General features: G+C 35.2%; 1 protein-coding gene across 1 annotated transcript in view; it reads left to right on the top strand.

Annotated features, from left to right (window-relative positions):
* The window catches only part of ssp3 (SCAPER domain-containing protein short spindle 3), a 41,939-nt gene that overhangs the window by 15,169 nt on the left and 4,511 nt on the right, over nucleotides 1-22,259 (top strand). Inside the window, 2 exon segments of the mRNA XM_081973001.1 lie at nucleotides 18,261-18,426; nucleotides 20,528-20,719. Of these exon segments, the coding sequence (XP_081829127.1) occupies nucleotides 18,261-18,426; nucleotides 20,528-20,719 (358 nt within the window).

The following is a 22,259-nucleotide window of genomic DNA, read 5'->3' on the forward strand; positions in this document are numbered from 1 at the left end:
AAATTTAGAGCGTTATCAGCACAAAACTAAAAAAATATTCATAGGAAAGTGTGAGAGTACACCAACACATGTCGTATACTCTTCGCCCCCTTAAATTATATTGTAACTTACTGAGGGTTGCTCTTTTGCTCGCCATACGGTCAAGTTCGCATCAGCGACGTCATGATCGCGTCGCGACATGTGCCATTGTCGTCCCCCGGGTGGGCCCTCGGCCCCCCCGCCGTTTGCAAACCCCCGACCTGGGGCGCGATTGAACAGCTTTATTTGGCCCGACTCCTGTTACTGTCAAATCACTTCAAAATATCCATTATTAATGCTGGCGGCCTGAAGGACAGTAATGGATTTTATTAGCGGCACCGAATTAAAAGTCCATATACTGTGTTTTATAGTTAAGCCGTATAGGGTGTCTCAATAAGCCGTTTACAAGGGTTGTTTTAAAAAAAATTGTTTTATAAATGTAGTCACAAGAAAATGCTGAAAATTATTTTCAGATTTTAAATCCACCTCTAGGGGGCGTTTCTTTACCTCTATAATGAGAAATATGTGAAAATCTTTCAACACCGTTCTAAAATTACCAGAGACTTCTTTCTACAAGTGTCTTAAACCTCACAAGAATACTTTGAAGTTGTGTGTGTCTTAGGCCTTCCAAAACGGTTCTAAAATTACCAAAGACTTCTACTAGTGTCGTAAACTTCACAAGAATATTTTGAAGTTTTCAAAAATTGGCAGAGGATTCCATAAGTTTCTTAAACCTTCCAAAACTACTTTAAAATTATCAGAGACTTTTGCAAGTGTCCTAAATGTCACAGGAATATTTTGAAGTAGCCAAAAATTGGCAGAGGCTTTTACAAGTGTCTTAAACCTTCCAAAACTATTATAAAATTACCAGAAACTTCTACAAGCGTCCTAAACATCACAAGACTTTACAGAATCTAATTATCTATCCTGATGTAAAAACTGCAGTACTCTATCTCTTCTGAAACAGGAGACGTCAGTGAAAAATAGTCAAAAAAGAGTCGTTCTTCATCGTTCATTGTCAGTTCCTTAGTCGCCTTTATTGGGACACCCTGTATTTAAGGAGACATACATACACACAGAAATACACCTACGGTCGTTTTGTGATTTAACTATGATAATCTCGGGTCTATAATTAGAATTTAGAATTGCCTTCATTCTCTAATGGCCGTCAATAAAGCCTCTGTTCGAATTTTCCTTATATTCCAAAAATGTCATTCATCGATTATTAATTTACCAGGTTCAAGTAATGGAAATTCCCGCTATTATGTAACCCTAGCGTGAAGATAAAATTACACGGTACGAACCAGAAAAAATCCACACAATGCCCGTGTTTGATCCGCTCCGGCTAGATGCCCACCTAGATATAGATAGATTGGAGAAATGATAGATGGATATGATGGACGGGGCCGATAATCTTTTTATAATGCGCCGTAACAAGGGAGGGTTACCAGTTCCCAGTTTTTGAATAATTAATTATCTATTCCTGTTGGAGCAATCTGCTCTATATGCTGCTTTTTAGTTTAGGTTGGAAGTGGTTTTGTCTCTCAACGTTTTTTTTGGCGGAACATTAGAGGTGTTTTCTATATTTTCTCTGTCTCAATTACACGATATACACCTTCTATATGAATATTCTATATGAACCCTCTGGAGGACGCAATTCCGCCGATGACGTCCCCGTCAATAGAGACTGCTCGTCAAATATTGTCGTAGGTGGATGTGACAACCGTGGGGAGTTCTCTTTTATGCCCACGTATCGATTCCCTTGAGAGTTCGCTTTGTGTTCGTCTTCAAAGACACACACAAACAGTGACTTTGTGTTCGTACAGGCGTTTCCTTGCTGTAAATTTTCCACCTTCAGTATTTTTTTATGCACTGATTTTCCCGTACATAAAATCACTCAACAAATAGTAATAGATAACGTAGTTTTTATTCAACGGCAGCACGTCAGGACAAGGAGGGGTGCGATATGCACCGACATGTGCAAACAATCGTATAATCCCCGATTATTTTAGTTAGATAATGGCCGAACCGCGCCCCCTCCGTTGCTGATCTAATAAAATACCGCACGTCACGCTGCTGATCTGTGTGTTTGCGTTTAGTTTGCATGTGAGATGAGCCCCATATTAATTATCTGACAATCTACTATGTCTGCCGTATGATAATTGAGTGGCATCACTATACGGGGAGAACCAGTAAAAAAAACATATTTATAGAGTTATAAAATAAAGGGTTTAATTTGAGTAAAATGTTATAAGCAACTTCTGTGTGCCATGTCCACTTTATCATAAAAATCTGTCAAATGACGTCACATACAGGTATGAAAATTTTAAAATTATATACAGGGTGGGCACTTTTCGTTGGTTTTTACGGGGTGGAGAGCGGAAATAGATAGAAAAAAGTAAGATAGGACGTGTTGCATAATTGGTTTTCGAGGTTAGTCTGCTGGTCCAATCAGGATTGAGCTGTCGTCATTTGTTTAGGATATACATAGAAGTTTTTTGGAAATTGGCCATATTTGATTTTTTGCGACATCTCAGAGGTCATTTAAGTTATCAAAAATTTAAAAAGGTCACTAATAGGGATTTTTATGTAGATTCCATTTCCGTAGTCGTTTTTTGTCTAAAATTCCTAATTTCATTCTTAAGTTGTTCAGGAAAGGCATTTTTTTCTTATGGAACACTCGACCTATGTTTATTTATTGATGGCTCCTTTTAAGCTGATTCCAATGATATACATATAGTTTCATATACTTATCTCTACTATTTTCTAAAATATTAATAAAAAATAAATTTCTCCATAAGAAACAATGTATTAGAAAGACATTTCCTAAATCTAAGTAGTAATTATAATAGTACTTTTAAAGGGTTTTGTTTCTTCAGATAATTTATTTTAGCAATATAGATAAAAATAACAGATTTATTTTCAGCTTTTTGTCACTTTCTTTATTTTCTCATGTTTAAATTATGACAAATAATATGTTTTTGAGATGAGTAAAATTACGCAAATCTGAAGATATTATTTAAACAAGTTGTAATTTACATTTACAAACTGACAATTGTCAAAATAACTGTCATAAATCTCAGAAATACGTCTTGTGTCGAAAATTGTTAAATTGTAATTCTTGCAAATTCTAGACAAATTTTGACATCCGTCACATATATCACATAGTTTGTGGAGGATAATTTAGCTAGGCAGTCACGTGACCTGTCATAAATCTCAGAAACACGTTTTGTATCGAATACTGCAAGAAAACTTTTCTAAACCCTGATTTTTGCAACTTTTGAGCACAGTTTGACAGTCAGGAACAGAATTGCTTGTCAAACCCACTTAGAGTGAGAAAATGACAGTTTTAAGCACATTTCTGGAATCCTCATTAAATTCCCTATCCAATAACTTGATAAAACACTACAAATTTGGTACAGTCAGGGAGAAAAGCGGTGTCAAAGTTTGAACTTCCAGAAATACAGTTTGAAAGGACAGTCAGTGACAAAATCGTCTGTAAAACCCACTTGGACTGCGAAAATTACTGTTTTAAGGACATTCTTGAAATCCTTGTTAAATTTCCTATCCAATACCCTGAAAAAACATTACAAAATTTGGTACAGTCGAAGAGAAAAGCGGTGTCAAAGTTTGAACTGCCAGAAACACAGTTTGAAAGGACAGTCAGTGACAAAATCGTCTTTAAAACACACTTGGAGTGAGAAAATGACTGTTTTAAGGACATTTTTGGAATCCTCATTAAATTCCCTATCCAATAACTTGATAAAACACTACAAATTTGGTACAGTCAGGGAGAAAAGCGGTGTCAAAGTTTGAACTGCCAGAAACACAGTTTGAAAGGACAGTCAGTGACAAAATCGTCTGTAAAACCCACTTGGACTGCGAAAATTACTGTTTTAAGGACATTTTTGAAATCCTTGTTAAATTTCCTCTCCAATACCCCGGAAAAACACTACAAAATTTGGTACAGTCGAAGAGAAAAGCGGTGTCAAAGTTTGAACTGCTAGAAACACAGTTTGAAAGGACAGTCATTGACAAGATCGTCTTTAAAACACACTTAGAGTGAGAAAATGACAGTTTTAAGCACATTTTGAAATCCTCATTAAATTCCCTATCCAATAACCTGATAAAACACTACAAATTTGGTACAGTCAGGGAGAAAAGCGGTGTCAAAGTTTGAACTTCCAGAAACACAGTTTGAAAGGACAGTCAGTGACAAAATCGTCTTTAAAACACACTTGGAGTGAGAAAATGACTGTTTTAAGGACATTTTTGGAATCCTCATTAAATTCCCTATCCAATAACTTGATAAAACACTACAAATTTGGAACAGTCAGGGAGAAAAGCGGTGTCAAAGTTTGAACTGCCAGAAACACAGTTTGAAAGGACAGTCAGTGACAAAATCGTCTGTAAAACCCACTTGGACTGCGAAAATGACTGTTTTAAGGACATTTTTGAAATCCTTGTTAAATTTCCTCTCCAATACCCCGGAAAAACACTACAAAATTTGGTACAGTCGAAGAGAAAAGCGGTGTCAAAGTTTGAACTGCTAGAAACACAGTTTGAAAGGACAGTCATTGACAAGATCGTCTTTAAAACACACTTAGAGTGAGAAAATGACAGTTTTAAGCACATTTTTGAAATCCTCATTAAATTCCCTATCCAATAACCTGATAAAACACTACAAATTTGGTATAGTCAGGGAGAAAAGCGGTGTCAAAGTTTGAACTTCCAGAAACACAGTTTGAAAGGACAGTCAGTGACAAAATCGTCTTTAAAACACACTTAGAGTGAGAAAATGACAGTTTTAAGCACATTTTTGGAATCCTCATTAAATTCCCTATCCAATAACCTGATAAAACACTACAAATTTGGTACAGTCAGGGAGAAAAGCGGTGTCAAAGTTTGAACTTCCAGAAACACAGTTTGAAAGGACAGTCAGTGACAAAATCGTCTTTAAAACCCACTTGGAGTGATAAAATGACTGTTTTAAGGACATTTTTGAAATCCTTGTTAAATTTCCTCTCCAATACCCCCGAAAAAAGACTACAAAATTTGGTACAGTCGAGGATAAAAGTGAGGTAGAAACATAGTATTTGTAATTCACTGGTAATTTAGCCATCTCTACTCTAAAATATCTTTTTTTTTGCGACTCACACTCTACGTTTATTTTGACATCTCCTTGACGTGTTAATGTTAATTGGAGACACCCTGTATAATCTAACTAGAGTTGAGTACAACAATTCGGGAATAACATTAATCCAGAATCCTTAAACTGCGTCTTCAATAAGGAAACATCCCCATCTTGAAAGCGGGGCGACACGTCTTGAAACCGGGAGTCCCCGCCGTGTTGACACAGAGGGAGCATTACAATAACACAACGACACGGCACATAATAAAGAACTCCATTAGCGGCGTTGCCAGATGGCCGACGACCTTCGGCCCCCCCTTTATAGTCAACCCCCCTGATGTAGTTCTTCTTGAAAATGTCCAATACCCAAAACATATACTTGTGCGTATAGGAAGACTGTAACACTACACCCGACCGACAAAAGGCAAAAAGGCCTTGGGTTTCTCGGCGGAGTGCATCTCAAACACAATTTGTGTTTGAACAGGGGCGAATAAGTGGGCCGCGGCCCGAAAAAGGGGGTCCTCCCGGTTTATCCGATACTTTTAACGGCGAAAGGGTATCTTTTACAGCTGTCTCGTTCTCTTGGAGGTTATGAAGGTTGGTTTTTTTTTTCAAATAAGAAAATAACTGGAAGCGGCCGTAACAAGGTTATTTCTTTCCCGATGATAGCGCGGTCTAAGATTCAATTAACACGAAAATCTCCGGTAAACTTTTCCAAACAGGGCGTGGATTAGCTGTCGCGAGTTTAGTTAAGAAATTCATTAGAAGTTTGTCCGTCTCGGCACGATCGGTAAACATTGTTATGATTACAGGTGTCACCTCAATCTGACTCAAAATCGAATTGATTCGAGGCTTAAAAACCAGTAATGTAAAATGGAAAAACAGGTAAAAATGTATTACAAGGTTTATCAGTAAGTTTATAATATTTGGTGTTCAATAAGCCTGGCGTCTTCTGATTTCTGATTAAACAACAATGAAAGCCGCATTTAAATGAGGTTGATGAAGGTTTCGCAAAAACAAAACGTCGGAATTAAAAAGTGATAATGCCACTTTAAACACTATTCGTGGAACACAGGTTTTAGTTTTTGGTCACAACTTTTGAATCACCCTGTATAATTATAATTGAAATTATTATCATCAATCTCAAAGAAATCTGTAGGCCCAGTTGTACAACAGTGGTTCAACCTTAGAACCTGGTTCAAGTCAGAAACGTCACTTTGACAGCAATGCATTTCATATGGCAAAGTTTAAGTACCAGTCGCGGTTTAACTCAACTAGTCTGTGAACTGTGATTGTACAACTGGACTTAAAAATTATAAAACTATACAGAGTGTCCGGATTTAGTGTATTTTGACAAGAAAACCCAATTTCCCGGCTAGATAAGAAAAAACTAGTATTCATGTAACATGAATGACATTTTGTCAGTTTGCGGCGCTAGAGGGCGTTTTTCGAATTTTGCCCATTTTAAAAATTCTTTTCAACACTTTTGTTTATTAAAATATTTAAGTGAAACAAAAACATCCTTAAGGCACTTTTTCGATGTGATTCCAGTGGCGTGCTTAGTTTTTTGCTACTGCCTTCCGTTTTCTCAATAATTCACATACAATTAACGGTAGAAAAAAAAAATAAATGTAGTAATTTTAAACATTCAAGTGTTGTCATAGAAACAAGAAATAAATAAACTTCACTTTCGACAGCTGATTTCAAAACCTGAGTCAAAGCCAACTTGAATAAAAACCAAAAAAATGTACACACAGTTTGAAAGAACAGTCAGTGACAAAATCGTCTTTAAAACACACTTGTGGTGATAAAATGACTGTTTTAAGGAAATTTTTGAAATCCTTGTTAAATTTCCTCTCCAATACCCCGAAAAAACACTACAAAATTTGGTACAGTCGAAGAGAAAAGCGGTGTCAAAGTTTGAACTGCCAGAAACACAGTTTGAAAGGACAGTCAGTGACAAAATCCTCTTTAAAACACACTTGGAGTGATAAAATGACTGTTTTAAGGACATTTTTGAAATCCTTGTTAAATTTCCCGGCTAACTAGTATACATGTAACATGACATCTTGTCAGTTTGCGGCGCTAGAGGGCGTTTTTCGAATTTTGCCCATTTTAAAAATTCTTTCCAACACTTTTGTTTATTAAAATATCTAAGTGAAACGAAAACATCCTCAAGGCACTTTTTCGATGTGATTCCAGTGGCGTGCTTAGTTTTTTGCTACTGCCTTCCGTTTTCTCACCTAATTCACATAAAATTAACGGTAGAAAATAAAAGTGTTATTATAGAAACAAGAAATAAATAAACGTCACTTTCGACAGCTGATTTCAAAACCTGAGTCAAAGCCAACTTGAATAAAAACAAAAAAATGTAATATCTCAGTGATTTTTAAGTTTTACTATAAACTCCATTGTTAAACGACATAAAATGTGAATTTTTTAAAAATTATAGCCAACTGTTATTTCAATTTAAAATAATTAAGTTAGGTAAATTTTTGAGAAAAACCGCGCCACTGGAATCACATCGAAAAAGCGCCTTAAGAATGCTTTTGTTTCACTTCGATATTCGCCCTCTAACCTCTAAGACGCAGCTGGAGATAAACTTTGTGACATGTGTCAGTGTGTCAAAACAGATGTGACGTCACTTGACGGTTGGTCACAAGGTTTTAACCAGACTTTCTGATGAAATGGTCACGTGACCAACTGACACATGTCACTTACAAAGTTATTCTTCATCTTTGTCTAGTGTCTTGAAGCATTGATTTGCTGAGATTGTTCTTTCTTTTTATCATGGGATTTCTATGTATAATTTTAATCTATGTTTTTGAGTTTTGGTTTTGTTGTTTTTGTGGTGATTGATCTGTATTGTTTATTTTCTGTTTGTCTCTCCGTTGTCTTTATCACACTATTGTCTTTTTTTGCCACTCTGTTTTTCCATCACCTTTTTTCCTTTCCCTCTCTCATTTATTTGTTTTTGCTTTTTCTGTCCTGCAATTTTTTACTTCACACTATTTCTATCCTTGTTTTTACCTCTTTCCCTCATCATTGATTCTCTCTCTCCTTTTATTGCTTTTTATAAATTCTTTTCTGGTCTTGATTTACTCGAGAAGATAAATTTACATACAGTGTTGTGACTAAAAATGTTAACAGCAAGTCATTTTAGAAGAAAAATATTGGTTTTTAAAAACAATTTCAAGAGACACAATACAGCTTAACTAGACACACTATAATTATTAATATACACATAATTTAACGACAAAAAAAATCATTTTTATAATAGCGAAAGAATCCGAGAAATATCTAAAGGGTGGACGTGGAACGAGATGAAAGGGCGGCTCTGTCTAGCCTGATGGCGGGGGGGCGCCTCGGTAGGAAAGCACTTAACGCGATTAGAGGGTAGTGCATCATGTGTCTTGGGTCTCACACATGTCGAGTACCTTATTCGATTAAGAGGGGACAGATATGCCTAGTTAACTTCGAGTACTGATTGCTTTGCCGGAGCACAATAACCACACGGGGAAGCTGAAACGGTAACAAATCAACTCTAATCGAGTTAACGCTCTACTACCAGGATTTATGTAGTTATTCTGTAGGTGTGAAAGAACAGTACAGTGGCAAGTGCTTTTTTTTCTGGTTAAGTACATAATTGAATTACCTATAATAATGGGTTTTCCAATAAGAGGTGTTAGTTTGATATTCAATGAAAAATACAATTTTTTTAGATAATTGATCGGTTGTTTATTTCATTAAGAGGAAGGTTATCAGCCAAATGACCACCACGACCACGCCAATAGGATAATATCCTTTTCAAGAAATTTTCCATAACCAAATCGCAAAGTGGCTGCCCTATATGTCCTTGATAGCCTCACGAAATCCATCTTTGAATACTATACTAGATAGTACTTTAGACGTTTATGGAAAAAGTGTATGTTTTTTGACCAAAAACTGACCTCAACTTAGTTATTTTTAAAAAGACACTTTGTATGTTAAATATTATCTTTTCCTATACCCAAATCCAATGATTTTCGAGTTAGTAACTTCTATTTTTCCATCAAACATTACAAATTTTTCGCTAAATACAAAAATTCTAAAAACGTTCAACTATTTTAAAGACATGTTCCATGTTCCTATCTCTAAATAGTATGGTGCTAAAATAAAAGCAAGTTTCTGTAAGAATTACATTACCATGGAATATTGACCTTAAATAGCTAAGAAACATCCTGTCTTAAACTGTTTATAATTTTGCATTAATCGTGATGATTTTGGTTTGTAATAATAATTGATTATCTTAGTTCATCATCACAAAATAATCTATTTCTTACAGAAACTTGCTTTTATTTCTGAACTTGATTATAGGAACTTGTTTAGCAAAAAAAGTCACCAGTTTTGACAAACTCTATAATTTATCTTACTCAAATAAATCTCTATAATCTAGAAACCCCATAAGTTACGATTGAAATTTAAATTTTCTACTGATCCCAGTGGCGTAGTAATAAAAAAATGCATTGAAACTTTGTTTGAAGATATTGGTGCAAGCTTTTGTGGTCAGAACACGCCCAAATTTTGGTCGAAAACGAAAACATGAATGTGGCGAAATGATTGTGCTAGTTGCCTAACGTTTTCAAGAAATTAGTAGAACAATGTGCTGAAATGTTTATGCTAGCTAATTGTCTAAAATTTTCAGGAGAAGAGTAGAAATGATTCTGCTGTAGCTACAATTTTCAAGAAAAGATTAGAAGAATGTGTTGAAATAATTGTACTGGCTAATTTCTTAAAATTTTCAAAATAAGAAAGGATGATTGTGATAAAATGACTGTGCTGGCTAATTGCTTACGATTTTTAAAAGAGCAGAAGAATGAGTAAAAATGATTGAATTGCCTAAGATTTTCAAAAAAGAGCGATGAATGCGTTGAAATGATTGTGCTGGCTAATTATCTAAAATCTTCAAGAGGAGAAATCATGTTCAACATTTGTGTAAATGCCACCGTGGTATAGATTGTGAACTACGAACAGCTGCACATGTGGACTTACCAGTATAACATACAGGGTGACTCTAAAATTAATTAAACATCATTTAAACAAACAGAGATACTAGTATTATCAATATATTTTAGAAAAAGTGGTACATATGTTATTATGAAGAAATGAGGCTGAGTATTAAAGTAGTAATTGCTGTTATTAAGAAAAAATAAAATTGAACATTCCATGATGAATTACTAGTATTATAAAATGGAATAAAAATCGGCTTTTTCAAATTTGTATGAAATTTCAATCATCAACAAAAACGAACTAAACAAAATGTGTAAACCTTTCGGTCAAACGCTGTTTATTTGCTTTTACGATTTGAATATTAATATTAAATGAACGAACGAGCGTTGTTTGTGTTTTATTATTCCCGGATACGCAACGACGGACGTTCGTATCCAAACAAAGCCTCGTATTACGGATAAATTGGATTTTGCGCTTTGACAAAAAAAAAATAAACACCATTTTTGAAAACAACAGAAGTAAAGGAAAAATCACAAAACTCGAACAACTGCTCATTTTTTTTTATTTTGTCCCCTCGCAAAAGACACTTTCAATCGCTGGCAAAGTAGTTAATGCTCCGGCGATTATTTAGGGGGTGCATATGCCCTCGTTTTGCATACATTTCCAACCCCACCAATAGGATTAATTTTATAAACTGATTACTTGACGAACTTTCAATAGTTTTGACGTGGATTTAATTACGTGAGACTATAAATGTAAAAACATACTTTATTGCAGGAATACGGAAAGAAATTCGGGGTTTTGTAGAGTTGGGGACAATTCAAAGTAAAACTGAACCCACAGCCCTGATTACATGTATGTGCACACTAGGGGGTAAAGGGGGTTGTATCGGATTTGTGCCTGGGTTGATTAAAAAATAATAAAAACGTCCTCTGTTCCGATTTTAGGGGAGAGACTTGAACCAGAATCTGCAATTGGAATATTCATGCTTTTACTTTACACCCTTTAAAATTACACTGTAATTGTAACAATAAATAAGAAGTAGAATTAAATGCGGTATAGCTAAAATGGCACTTTTCCAATTTCCTAATGGAACAATCTCCAATCAGCATTAGTGGGGGTGGCAAAAGTGTTATTGTGGTCGTGTCGCGACGAAAGGACAACTTCTAACACGATTAAGGGTTGATTTATGATACAGTCATGACGTGTGTAAGTTGGTTATGAAGATGTGTTACTGTTTTATTCGTTTAGAGGTTCTAAAAAAATTGGAAAAACAGCCGGAGGAGACAAAACTTAAATATTCCAGTATCGCACACAGTTCTAGCCCTGAAAGGGTCCATAAGCAGTGCGAAGGGACCGCGTAAGCGAGCGCGTTGGATTTATTCAATAAGTCCTTCATCTAATTCGTGTCACGACCGATTACGCTATATCGAGTTAGCCTCCCGAGTTTCTCCTCTTTATTCCAGATTTTCTGGATTTTCCACGCCATCTGCTTGCCAGTAAAAAATTTAAATAGATTTTGCATGTTATTATTGTTATGATTCTATTGTGCTGCGCCCCCTTTTTAGAAAAAAAAAGGTGAACGTAGCAAGGGTAATTGAGACATATTCGCCACAAGAGCGCCTAAACCCGTTTATACAGGGCGGTCTTTTTATGCAAACTTTTCAGTATGGAGCCCTTTCATTAATCAATCAAGTGGAATTTGAATGGGCGTTGCACGTTTATTACTTTGTAACGTTTCATTACACCCGCTGCCCGATTTGAATGAATTAAAGGGAAAAGACATCGACATATGGCCATTCGATCAAATGAATGTAGTATCGTGGCTGATTTGATTCCACATAGTAGCAAATTGACACATGAATGCTGTTTGAAGTAACAGGATGAAAGGATTTTTATCGTCAGTTAGAAGAAAAAAATTTCCTTGTGATTTCTTCACAACCTAAACTTATTTATCCTAACCTTACCAAACCTTATATCTATCGGATTTCTAGAAATTTTGCTTTTGCCAACCTTTGACATCTAATGTGAACGATTTATGCAAAAACACGTCATTTGACAGATTTTTGCTTTTTTCTTTTTTTTGTTCTTCCAGAAGCTTTTCAATTTATTTAGAAGCTCTTAAAAGATTTCAAGACAGCCTAAAAGCTTCCGTATGCTTCTAGAGCAGTTAAACAGCTTCCAAAAGTTTCTAGAACCGTACAAGGTTTCAAATGCTTCAAAAGCAGTGCAGAACCCTCAAGACTGTTCAAACATCTTCCAAATGCTCCTAAAGTAGTCTAAAAAGGTTTTAAAATACTACAGAAACTCTCAAAAGCTTCTCAAGCAGTCAAAAGTGTTCCAAAACACTCTAGAAGCTTACAATAGTTATTTAGAAGCAGTTAAAGGGCGGGAAAAACGCTTTCCGCATGTGTTAGGTACAAAATGTTTCCTATGAGTATCAATTTTCATTAAATTGAACGAAAATCTATATTAAAATTACTAAAATGAAAGCTTCTGTTTGCAAAGATGATTAAAAGTGTATTCTTAAATGAGAAATCAAATATGCAGTTATTTAAATGTTTTTTTTATATAAATGAGTGGGGAAAGTCACTTTACCACACTAGTGCGGTAAAGTTTCTTTTTCGCACTACAAAGCCTTCCAAATAATCTTCAACTAGTCTAGAAACTCTCAAAAAATTTCTAGAACCGTCTAAAAGGTTTCAAAGAACCTTCAATGCTCCTAAAGTAGTCTAAAAAGATTTCAAAACACTACAGAAAATCCAAAATGCTTCTAAAATAGTCGGAAGTCTTTTAAAACACTCTAGAAGCTTCCAAAAGCTTTTAGAACAGTCTAAAAGATTCCAAATGCTTTTCAACTAGTCTAGAAGCTCCCAGAAGATATAAAAACAGTTTAGAAGCTTTCAAAAGTTTCTAGAACCATCTACAAGGTTCTAAAGAACCTTCAATGCTCCTAAAGTAGTCTAAAAAGATTTCAAAACACTACAGAAACTCCAAAATGCTTCTAAAGCAGTCGAAAGTCTTTCAAAACAGTCTAGAAGCTTTCAAAAGCTTTTAGAACAGTCTAAAAGATTCCAAATGCTTTTCAACTAGTCTAGAAGCTCCCAGAAGATATCAAAACAGTCTAGAAGCTTCAAACAAATTCTAGAACCGTCTAAGAGTTTCGAAATGCCTCTAAAGCATTCCAGAACCTTCAATATGCTTTTAAACTGTCCAAAAAGCTTCCAAATGCTCCTCAAGTAGTTCAAAAATGTTTTAAAGCACTACGGAAACTCCAAAATGTTTTCCAAGCAGTCGAAAGCCCTCCAAACCGGTCTAGAAGTTTCCTTTTGAACAGTCTAAATGATTCCAAATGCTCTTCAACTAGTTTAGAAGCTCCTAAAAGATATTTAAACAGTTTAGAAGCTTCCAAAAAATTCTAGAACCGTCTAAGAGTTTCCAAATGCTCCTCAAGTAGTTCAAAAGGATTTTGAAGGTTTTCACAACACAAGTCTAAAATCCTCCGTATGCTTTTAAAGCAGTTTGAAAGCGTCAAAAAATGTCTATAACGTGAATTCAAAAAAAGTAAACAAATTTTTTTTTTAGTTTTTAGTTTTTTAGATTTTTATGTTTTTTGTGAGTAAAATAATTTTGCTTTTTAAGCGCTTTTTGCACGATTTTAGTGCTTTTTAATCCGGACTTTACTTCACTTTTTTTTTCGACAGATTCGAATTTTGATGTTTTATTCTTACGTTTTTATCCATTTCTGAAAAACTAGTTAAGTAATAAACTAATAGTCTATAAAACATAAACTAGCGTCTTTCAAACAGTCGAGAGATCTTCATACTGGTCTCAGGTCTTAATTATACAAATCAAAATTGCCAACGAAAGGAATATCCAGGTTATTAGCGTTTCGAAGGGCCGCCCAGAGGAAAGCAGACTGTTTGCTTTCCGCAAAAGTCATCGGAAAATCCAATTAGGAAAGGCAGAAAGAAAAACTCTTTACTCTCAAGTTAAATTAATTAGCTGAGACCGACTTTCTGCACTTAATAATTTTTTGAAGCGTGTTACGCGACCGAATTACAATTTCCACTTTTCCTTCTTCGGCTTTGTTTACCCCCCTCCTCGCCTAACTTACCCGAGGAGGACCTTTCTGTTTATTTTTAATCAAAAGGAATTATTTTGAATCGTTACGTATACCGTTGATCCTCGAGGATTATCAGTTGTAGTTTGTACAAGGAGAATGTCCTTCATCTCAACAGCACCTAATCTAATTACTTTCTAATAAGGACGAATCAGTGCATAGTCCATTAAGCGAGTAGGAGAGAAGCAGTAAGTCGAGGAAGGGCCGCTCTCACAATAGGGATGATAAACGTCACGTATAATAAATGGGCCCGAGTGGAAAACAATCATCGTGTATGATGATGTTTCAATTCGCATTAGAGTGAACGAAACGCTGCCCGACGGACCGTGAGAGGGTGAGAGGGAAAAAGTTTCGAGATTTCCGGACGGGGATTATCCGCTTCGTCGAGAAAGGAACTCGCTAAGTACAAAAAAAGTTAGAAGTTTCTTCGAGCATTTATTATTGATCATTATAAAATCAGAAAAATGGATATTTGGTCGTAGAGAGTATCCCAAAGTACACGATGTTAGAGAACACAAATAAGGAATCAGCTGCCCTAATGCTGCTAATGTTGTGCAAATTGTCTTTCTAGTCAGTTGAGTGTGTTTTATGCTAGTTTATCGATTTCCACGATTTTTTTTTAAATGTCCAGTACGGCTCTGGTTTTTATGTTCAATTTAGTATCTTCAGTGAAAATTTCAGGTCCGTAACTACTCAAATAACCGAATTATGGGCCAAATTGTGTTTCTAGTCAGTTGAATGGGTTTTCTTCCATTTTCTGTTTGGTTATTCCAGTTTAACGATTTCCGGGATTTTTTATGAAAATGTTTCACTTTTGCCTTGGTTTTTAGGTTCAATTTAGTACCTTCAATGAAAATTTCAGGTCCGTAACTGCCCAAATACACGAATCAAAGTGTTTGTTAATGTCGCAACTGTTAAATTTAACTCTATGGAGCTATCAACTTACAATGCAGATTCATCACAGAACTACGACTAATTTGCTTATTTCAGTTGTACGTAAGAGCTGAATGAGTTCTGACCGTTGACAGCTGTCAGGTGTAAGAAATACTTCAAAGTGTCACTTAGGCTCACAAATGTCAAATTGGGGGTTCTATCAATATGGGGGTTCTATTTGCCTTTCTTGTCTATTACATGCGTTCCGAGCGCGATAGAATTTTGACGTCATCTAGTCACGTCGGCAATGAATCAGGACGACAAGGCTCGGAAAATCGGCCGCCATTGTTGACAAAAAGTAAACAAAGAGACATTTTTTATTTTTAATATAAATTTTACAATATTTTAAGGAGTATTTTGATTTAACTTGTTTTTAATTGCGATACTACGTGTGAGACTAGATAATGTGTGTGTGTTTCGGTAGTCAGTTTTGAAAATGCCACCTTCTTAATACACTTTACAACTATCAAGGGGCCCAGTGAAACATTCTGAAGGAACTAGAGTTTGTGGATCAGAAAAGGATGCCTTTTCTAGTAGAAAATACTGTCACAATGAAACAGCCCATATATTTACTTACTCCCAAGAAGAGTTTTTACAAAAACCAAGTTTATTCAAGCCAGTGGTTCTCAAAGAAACATGGATATAGAGTAAAGGTGTATTTAGCAGAAGCTGACAAGGTGATTTACCTAATATTATAAAAAGGACTCTAGTAGAGGTATTAATGAGCTGCTAATACTAAATAGCTTATGTTTCAGGTACTTTTATTTGCCTAATCTGGAGTTTGCTTATCATGCTTTCGGAAGGGTCGAAATTTAAAAAGTCCCATTATCAAGTGCTCTAAAAGACTCTAAACAAAAGGTGTTTGAAGCTATGGTTATAATGTGTTGTCAAAATCCATATGCAGAGTGTTGAAAAAACAAATTTTTAATAAGTTTCAGGTAATATTAGAAAGATACAAGTTACTTAATACATAAATTTGATCAAATGCCATTATTTTGCAGAATTAGCCCTTATAAATTTTGCCATGTCTTCTCTGACTATAAGGCTAGAAACAGATGGTACTACTGTTAAATACTTTTCCATCAGATAGTAGGTTAAATTACTATTTTAATTGTATTATTTACACATTATGAAATATACAAATAAAATCTTTAAAAAGTACACTCAAGTTTCTTTTTTATCTAAGAAGTCTAGTTTTCTTCATAAACAATCATAAAATTAGATAATTTCTTTAACTGAGGTACCTACCTGCTCTTACAATAAATTGAATTGAAATTGAAAAAACTTGTTAAATAAATCACACAAAAAAACCAAATCGATATGTATTTAATGCTGGGTAAATTTACAAAAGGAAATAAATAAGCAATCTATATCACAAAACCAAGAAGCAAGTTCTTAAAACACCAACAATTCTGTTATAAGTTAAAACACTGCTTTAGGATTTAATAGTACCCAGGATACACACACATTGCCTTTCCTTTCTTGCAAATTTTATGGAATAATTCTTGAAACATTGGTATTGGGCAGTTAATGACTCGTTTGAATGCACCTATCTGTGATGTTCTTTCCAGATAATTTAAATTGAATGTGGTTGTGGTTCTCAAGCCAAAGTTTGATTGGAACTTTCCCCCCTTTGTTTACCACCAAATGTTGCAAATTTTCCAGTTTGGTGAAGAAAAATCTTAAATTTTACGAAAGTCTTGCAATAACAACACTAATTAAGAAACTTAAACAACCCTAAATTAAGTTTTTATTTCTTCTGTTTATAGTTTTTGTTGTTTTTCAACTTTTAAAAATTCCTAACCTCAAAATGTTTAGCCGACTGTCAGTTGGGATTATGCTCTATGTTGCCACATCTTCCACGAGCAGATGTGAACCGGGTGTATTGTTGGTTGCAGTAATAAACGGACCGATGAATTATACAGATTTCGAAAAAAAAAAGCATTTATTGCATGCAAAACATGTGAGATTTTTAGAATGTTTTTTTTTCAAAACAATATAGTTGTCTCATTTTCATTTATAATTGCTTAATGAAAGATACATATTGTGAGGGTTAAAGGAGGAATTTGTCAATACGGCAACGTCCAAACAGGTGGTTAAAAAGATGGATAGCCTAGCTTATAATAAACGACGTGCGTAAATTTCAATATGGCGGAGCACTTGATGACGTAACCGCCACGGGAAAAAAAAAGAACCAATCATACTCTTTTGCTTGCATTTGATAATTTAATAACTGCTAAGTCACGAATACACTTGGATAACGATTTTCAAAAATGTACAGTGTGTCCACGGTAAGGAGCAGAGCTACTATGGGGACTTTAATAAAATGACATTTAGAAAACGTCAATTTTTTTAAGATATTTTGAAAAAAGTTCGAAGACCGGTTTAAACTGCAAATTTTCCCAAGTAAATTGCTGTCATTGTGACGTTTCTTAAATTCTTCTTGTTTTAACGTTTTTCTTCTTCTCTGTCTAATTGTTGTACAATCAAGCCTTGAGCACAAAAACAAAGTATAATTTAACTTCTTGCTCGTCTGCCGCTTAAATCAATATGAGCGGTAAACACTGACCATATCAGAGTTATAAAAGCGACTTTTGCAGATGAGGGGGCACCTCGGACAGATGACCATTAGAGGGTTTGCGCGTGCCAAAAGCTAATAAAACAAAAACGCGTCACGTTTATGGCGAACGATGGGAAAAAGGAGCGGTCTCTTCCCTTCCCCCTCGCGTTTCTTGTCAGTCAGGGAAGATTCACCCTTATCGATCCGCCAATCTGGTATTTGTTTTGTTTTGGCAAATATTACGTATCACTAACGTTACTTATTTTACTTCGGTAATAATAGCGCGGCGGTCTCGTTTTACCCCTTTGTGTCTACATGTTTACTTCCCCACGAACTTATTATAACTTGTAATTGAGTTAGGCGGAGACGGTGTTGTCCCCCCAAAGTTTATGTTGCCGTGATTGAGTTTGTTTTGTTTACTGGCTGTTTTATTCACAAACTTGTCCGGAATAATAATTATTATCCAGTTTAGCATTGTTATTGTAATTTGTGTGTTTTTATTCTAGCTTTTGCGTTTGCATTGGAATAGTGGAACAACTGGCCCGGTGCTGTTTGGCTGTCCGAGGACCGGTCCACGACGTTCCTCCCGCTTGCGCATTTCTTTTAGCCTCACTTGAGTTTCTGGCCGCTTTGGCTTACCATTGTCCGGAGGACAGTGACCCCACACATTTGGTAAGATCTGAAAATTACTATAATACTATACGGGGTGGTCTATTTAAAATAGTGAAGATAGAAAATAAAAAGTTTCAATAAACCTGCAAACGCATCATTTCGGAGATACCAGGTAAAAAAAACACCCTGTAATGTAAATAATCCTTTATAAATTAACACGATAGATCGGGACTCGTTCTATTCTGTGATAGTAATACATTGCATTTTAAAAAATGTACGAAAGTCACTTTAGAAACGGTTTTTTTGCGAATAATATTTTTTTCAGAATTTTACAATGAATTAAGGAAAATAAAGGGTGAAATACTTTAGGTGTCATTTTGACCGCTAAACCAATGTTCAAAAACCGCTATTTTAAAAAAGTGACTCACCCTAATTTATAATAATAACATCAGTTAATACGCCTAACAATGTAGGCTCTAAGGAGTCAAAATTTGAGGTCAATATCTGAAAAACTGTAGGAGTTATATCAAGAAAACTGGAAAAAAGCTTTGACAACCTTCCGAAATGATGCCTTTACGGTCCTACATTTATAATCATACGAATCAAATCAAGTTTTCGTCAACAAACCTGTTGTGTTCATATTATAGAAAAGGGCGTGTCTAAAGCTTCGTCACGTTTAAAATTTTGCGTGTATTGTCAGTCAGAAAGTAGAGATATTTGGCTGGAAATTTGCACTAAAACAACCTTATACCAAAGCAAATCAAAAATATCTTGACCGAAATAACATTTTTTATTTATGAGAAGTCTCCGTTTGGATCATAGAATTTCATCTAAATTTGAAACCTAATTTATTTACCAAAATTCGCAGAGATGTATCATCAATATGTAGTATTTCTTTAACTTTAAGCTCTTGATTTAGGTTCTGGATGGTTAAATGTTTCTGTAAAATAAATACAACAAATTATGAAATTCAATAAGACATTCTGAGTGATGCTGTAGTATCTCATATCTCATTTTCAGGTTGCAAACCACTTATTTTATTTTAAACTCGCTGGAAATCATTTTAGACGCTTATTTTTTGACTTTATTATGTTTGAAGAAATTTTTATGAAAAATCTATAATGCAACCCAAAAATCTCAGTCTCTGGAAACAATGAAGTGTTAATAGATGTTTCTTACAAAAGTAGATATATTTTACTATTATTAACATACTATCGTTGTACATATCATATAATGTATTTCGAACATCCATTTTAATGCTTTCAGATAAATCAGTGGACTTGGCCCATCGATAACGTCTCGATTTAGGTTTTCTAGGTGAGGAAATCATAAGATTACTTGCTTGCTTTTTCCGAATCGAATAAACAGTTTTGCGGGAAATTTTCAAAGCAGCTGCAACCTTCTAGTATCAAAAAAAAATACATCAGTAAGAATATGTAAGGTCTTAAAATTTCTTATTTTCTTCCTGAACAGATGATAAAGCTTCTAAAGGTCCTCCATTGGTTTTTTCCAATTCAAAATATTCACAAAGGTTAAGAATTAACTGCTGGGCTTGTCTGTGGAGAATTTTTCCAGGCATTTTCTAAAAAAATACTGTAATAGTAAGTAATTCCGAATTTACGAAAAACCAAATGGCTAAATAAAAGCCATAATAGACCCTCCCACTTTTTTTTCACAACAGGTTAGTAATTGTGCCAATTTTGGTTAGATCGTGACTGTCGACATAAAAAAAATAAAAATATTAATAATAACATTATGAAAGTACTTACAGAATGTTAAAAGCGTAGAAACAATAGCTCTTAAAAGAACTGTGGTGGTGTGGTAAATAGAAAACTTTATAAATGATTAACAACACAAAGAAACGGAAAAGAATTAATAGTAAACAAATCAAATAAATTTTGATGGTTTTCAAAATGACAATGACTGAAATTGAAGCGCTAATCAGTAAATGTTTTTTTTTTTGGAAGACATTCACTTAGATATTTACCCTTTTTGAAAGTGCACAATAGACAAGGATGAAGTCAATAATGCATGTCTACTTCTAAATCACAGGGGGATGACGCACGGGTAACTAAACTCAGTACGCGAGAACAGTACCTATCTCTTTATACACTTTTTCAGGGAATGACAGTCAAATGAAAAAATGTTATTTACATTGTAGGTGTCTACTCTACACGGTACTGAGCTTTTAGGATGCGTCTCGATGTTGTATGGGTCACTGCTACCTCCAGATGCCACCCCCCGAGTAGAGGGACAATCGCCGCCATTGATTCCACCCCCGTGTCTCAGCTTGGCAACGGCCACCTTCAAATTGCTGCGACGGGTGGCGGAAGTCGATTTGAATAAATTCCAGGTGAGTTTTATTCCGTTGATCATCCTGTAAAGTAACAAAATCCGGGGCCAGTTAAGACATATCATTGTAATGTTTAGTTATGCTCCTAGTTGTGTGACCTAATCCTGTGGTGCTGCTTGTTCAAACAAACGGAATATCGGAAAAACAATCAAAGCATTTTGTTTCGACTCTCGATTGCCATTCGAGCATTTTCCAATTAGCTCTCTAAATCGAATTTGCTCGCCGCAAAAATTAGAGGCGGAGATCGAGAGCAGAGCAGGCCAATTCGAAGAACAAACAGTACATGGAGAGTCCTGAGGGAAACGGGGCCGGCTTTAAGCAAAACCAATTTGGACCCGGATCATCGTTTGATGATTCAATTAAAAGGCCACGGCAAACATTGGTCCCGATTTGGCTTTTCGATCGGCGCATAATGGAAAATTGACTCTCTCTCTCCCGTTATGTTGTTTGGTTTTGCGGTTAAACTTTTCGGAGCGCTTCGCTTGTTTGTTTCTGACGAGAAGATGTTTCCGAGTCTTTCTAATAAGTGGCGGTTCCTAACAGAGGGATTAAGTTTTGAGTGTTTACAGTCAGTAATTCACATTTGAGCGATAGAAATTATGGTCTAAACCGGAATAAATTGTTTGGTAGAGTGGTCAGCTACAAAACCAATTTTTATGGTTGATATTCTCTTAAAGCCACTGTTGGGTACGACCAGTTTCACAAAAATTGTTTTTTAGTAAAGTAAAAATGTAAATGTGAGTTTAATCTACTTACCCCTATTTGCACAGTCCTACTTTAAGCCAAGCTTAAGTTAAGTGTAGTCCGAACTACAAAAGTTACAGTCTGAACCACGCTTAAGTTAAGCTAGTCAAGTTCGACAGTGCCAAATGGCGATTAGTAGAATACCAGTCACACAACACTGTCAAAAACATAGACGATGTGACGATTTCAATATTTAACCACATTAAATTGAATTTCGCCAATACAGACCCAACTAAGTCTAGACTAGAACATAATTGTTAGAGAGTAGAAATAAACTTTTCGCGACCTAATTCTATAAATTCTTTTAAAAGAAAAGAAAAATCCAAGCACACACGCTTCGTGACGGTTTCGTGGAAGTAACGTTCTGTGTGTGTTAACCCCAAATTCCTTCGGGATCATCCCGCTACCGTACTTAACGACCCCGCTCTCAGGGGATTCGAAAGCGTGCCGCTAATTACGGGATATGGATACCCTGATGCCTTCTGTGTATGGGTTGACTCTCACGAATATAATAATTTTACATAAGAGAAGATACGAGTAAAATAATATAAATTGATAATAAGTACATTCCTAAAGTAAGTAGTAAAAAATTGTACATTTTCTTGACAGTATTCTTGATTTAAATTCTATTGTTCTGATGGCTGCATATCGGCCAACTCTATGAGTTATTGCTGTTTGCAAGTCTAGGAATTGTTCTATAGAAAAATTAACGTTTTAATTTGTTCTCTAAAGGGTCTTACATATCCTTAACTACAAAGTCAGCAATCAAAACTCAACGTTGGAAATTGTTTTCACT

This window comes from Ips typographus, linkage group LG2 (genome assembly GCF_016097725.1).
Source record: "Ips typographus isolate SLU linkage group LG2, UJ_Ityp_2.0, whole genome shotgun sequence".
NCBI lineage: Eukaryota > Metazoa > Arthropoda > Insecta > Coleoptera > Curculionidae > Ips > Ips typographus.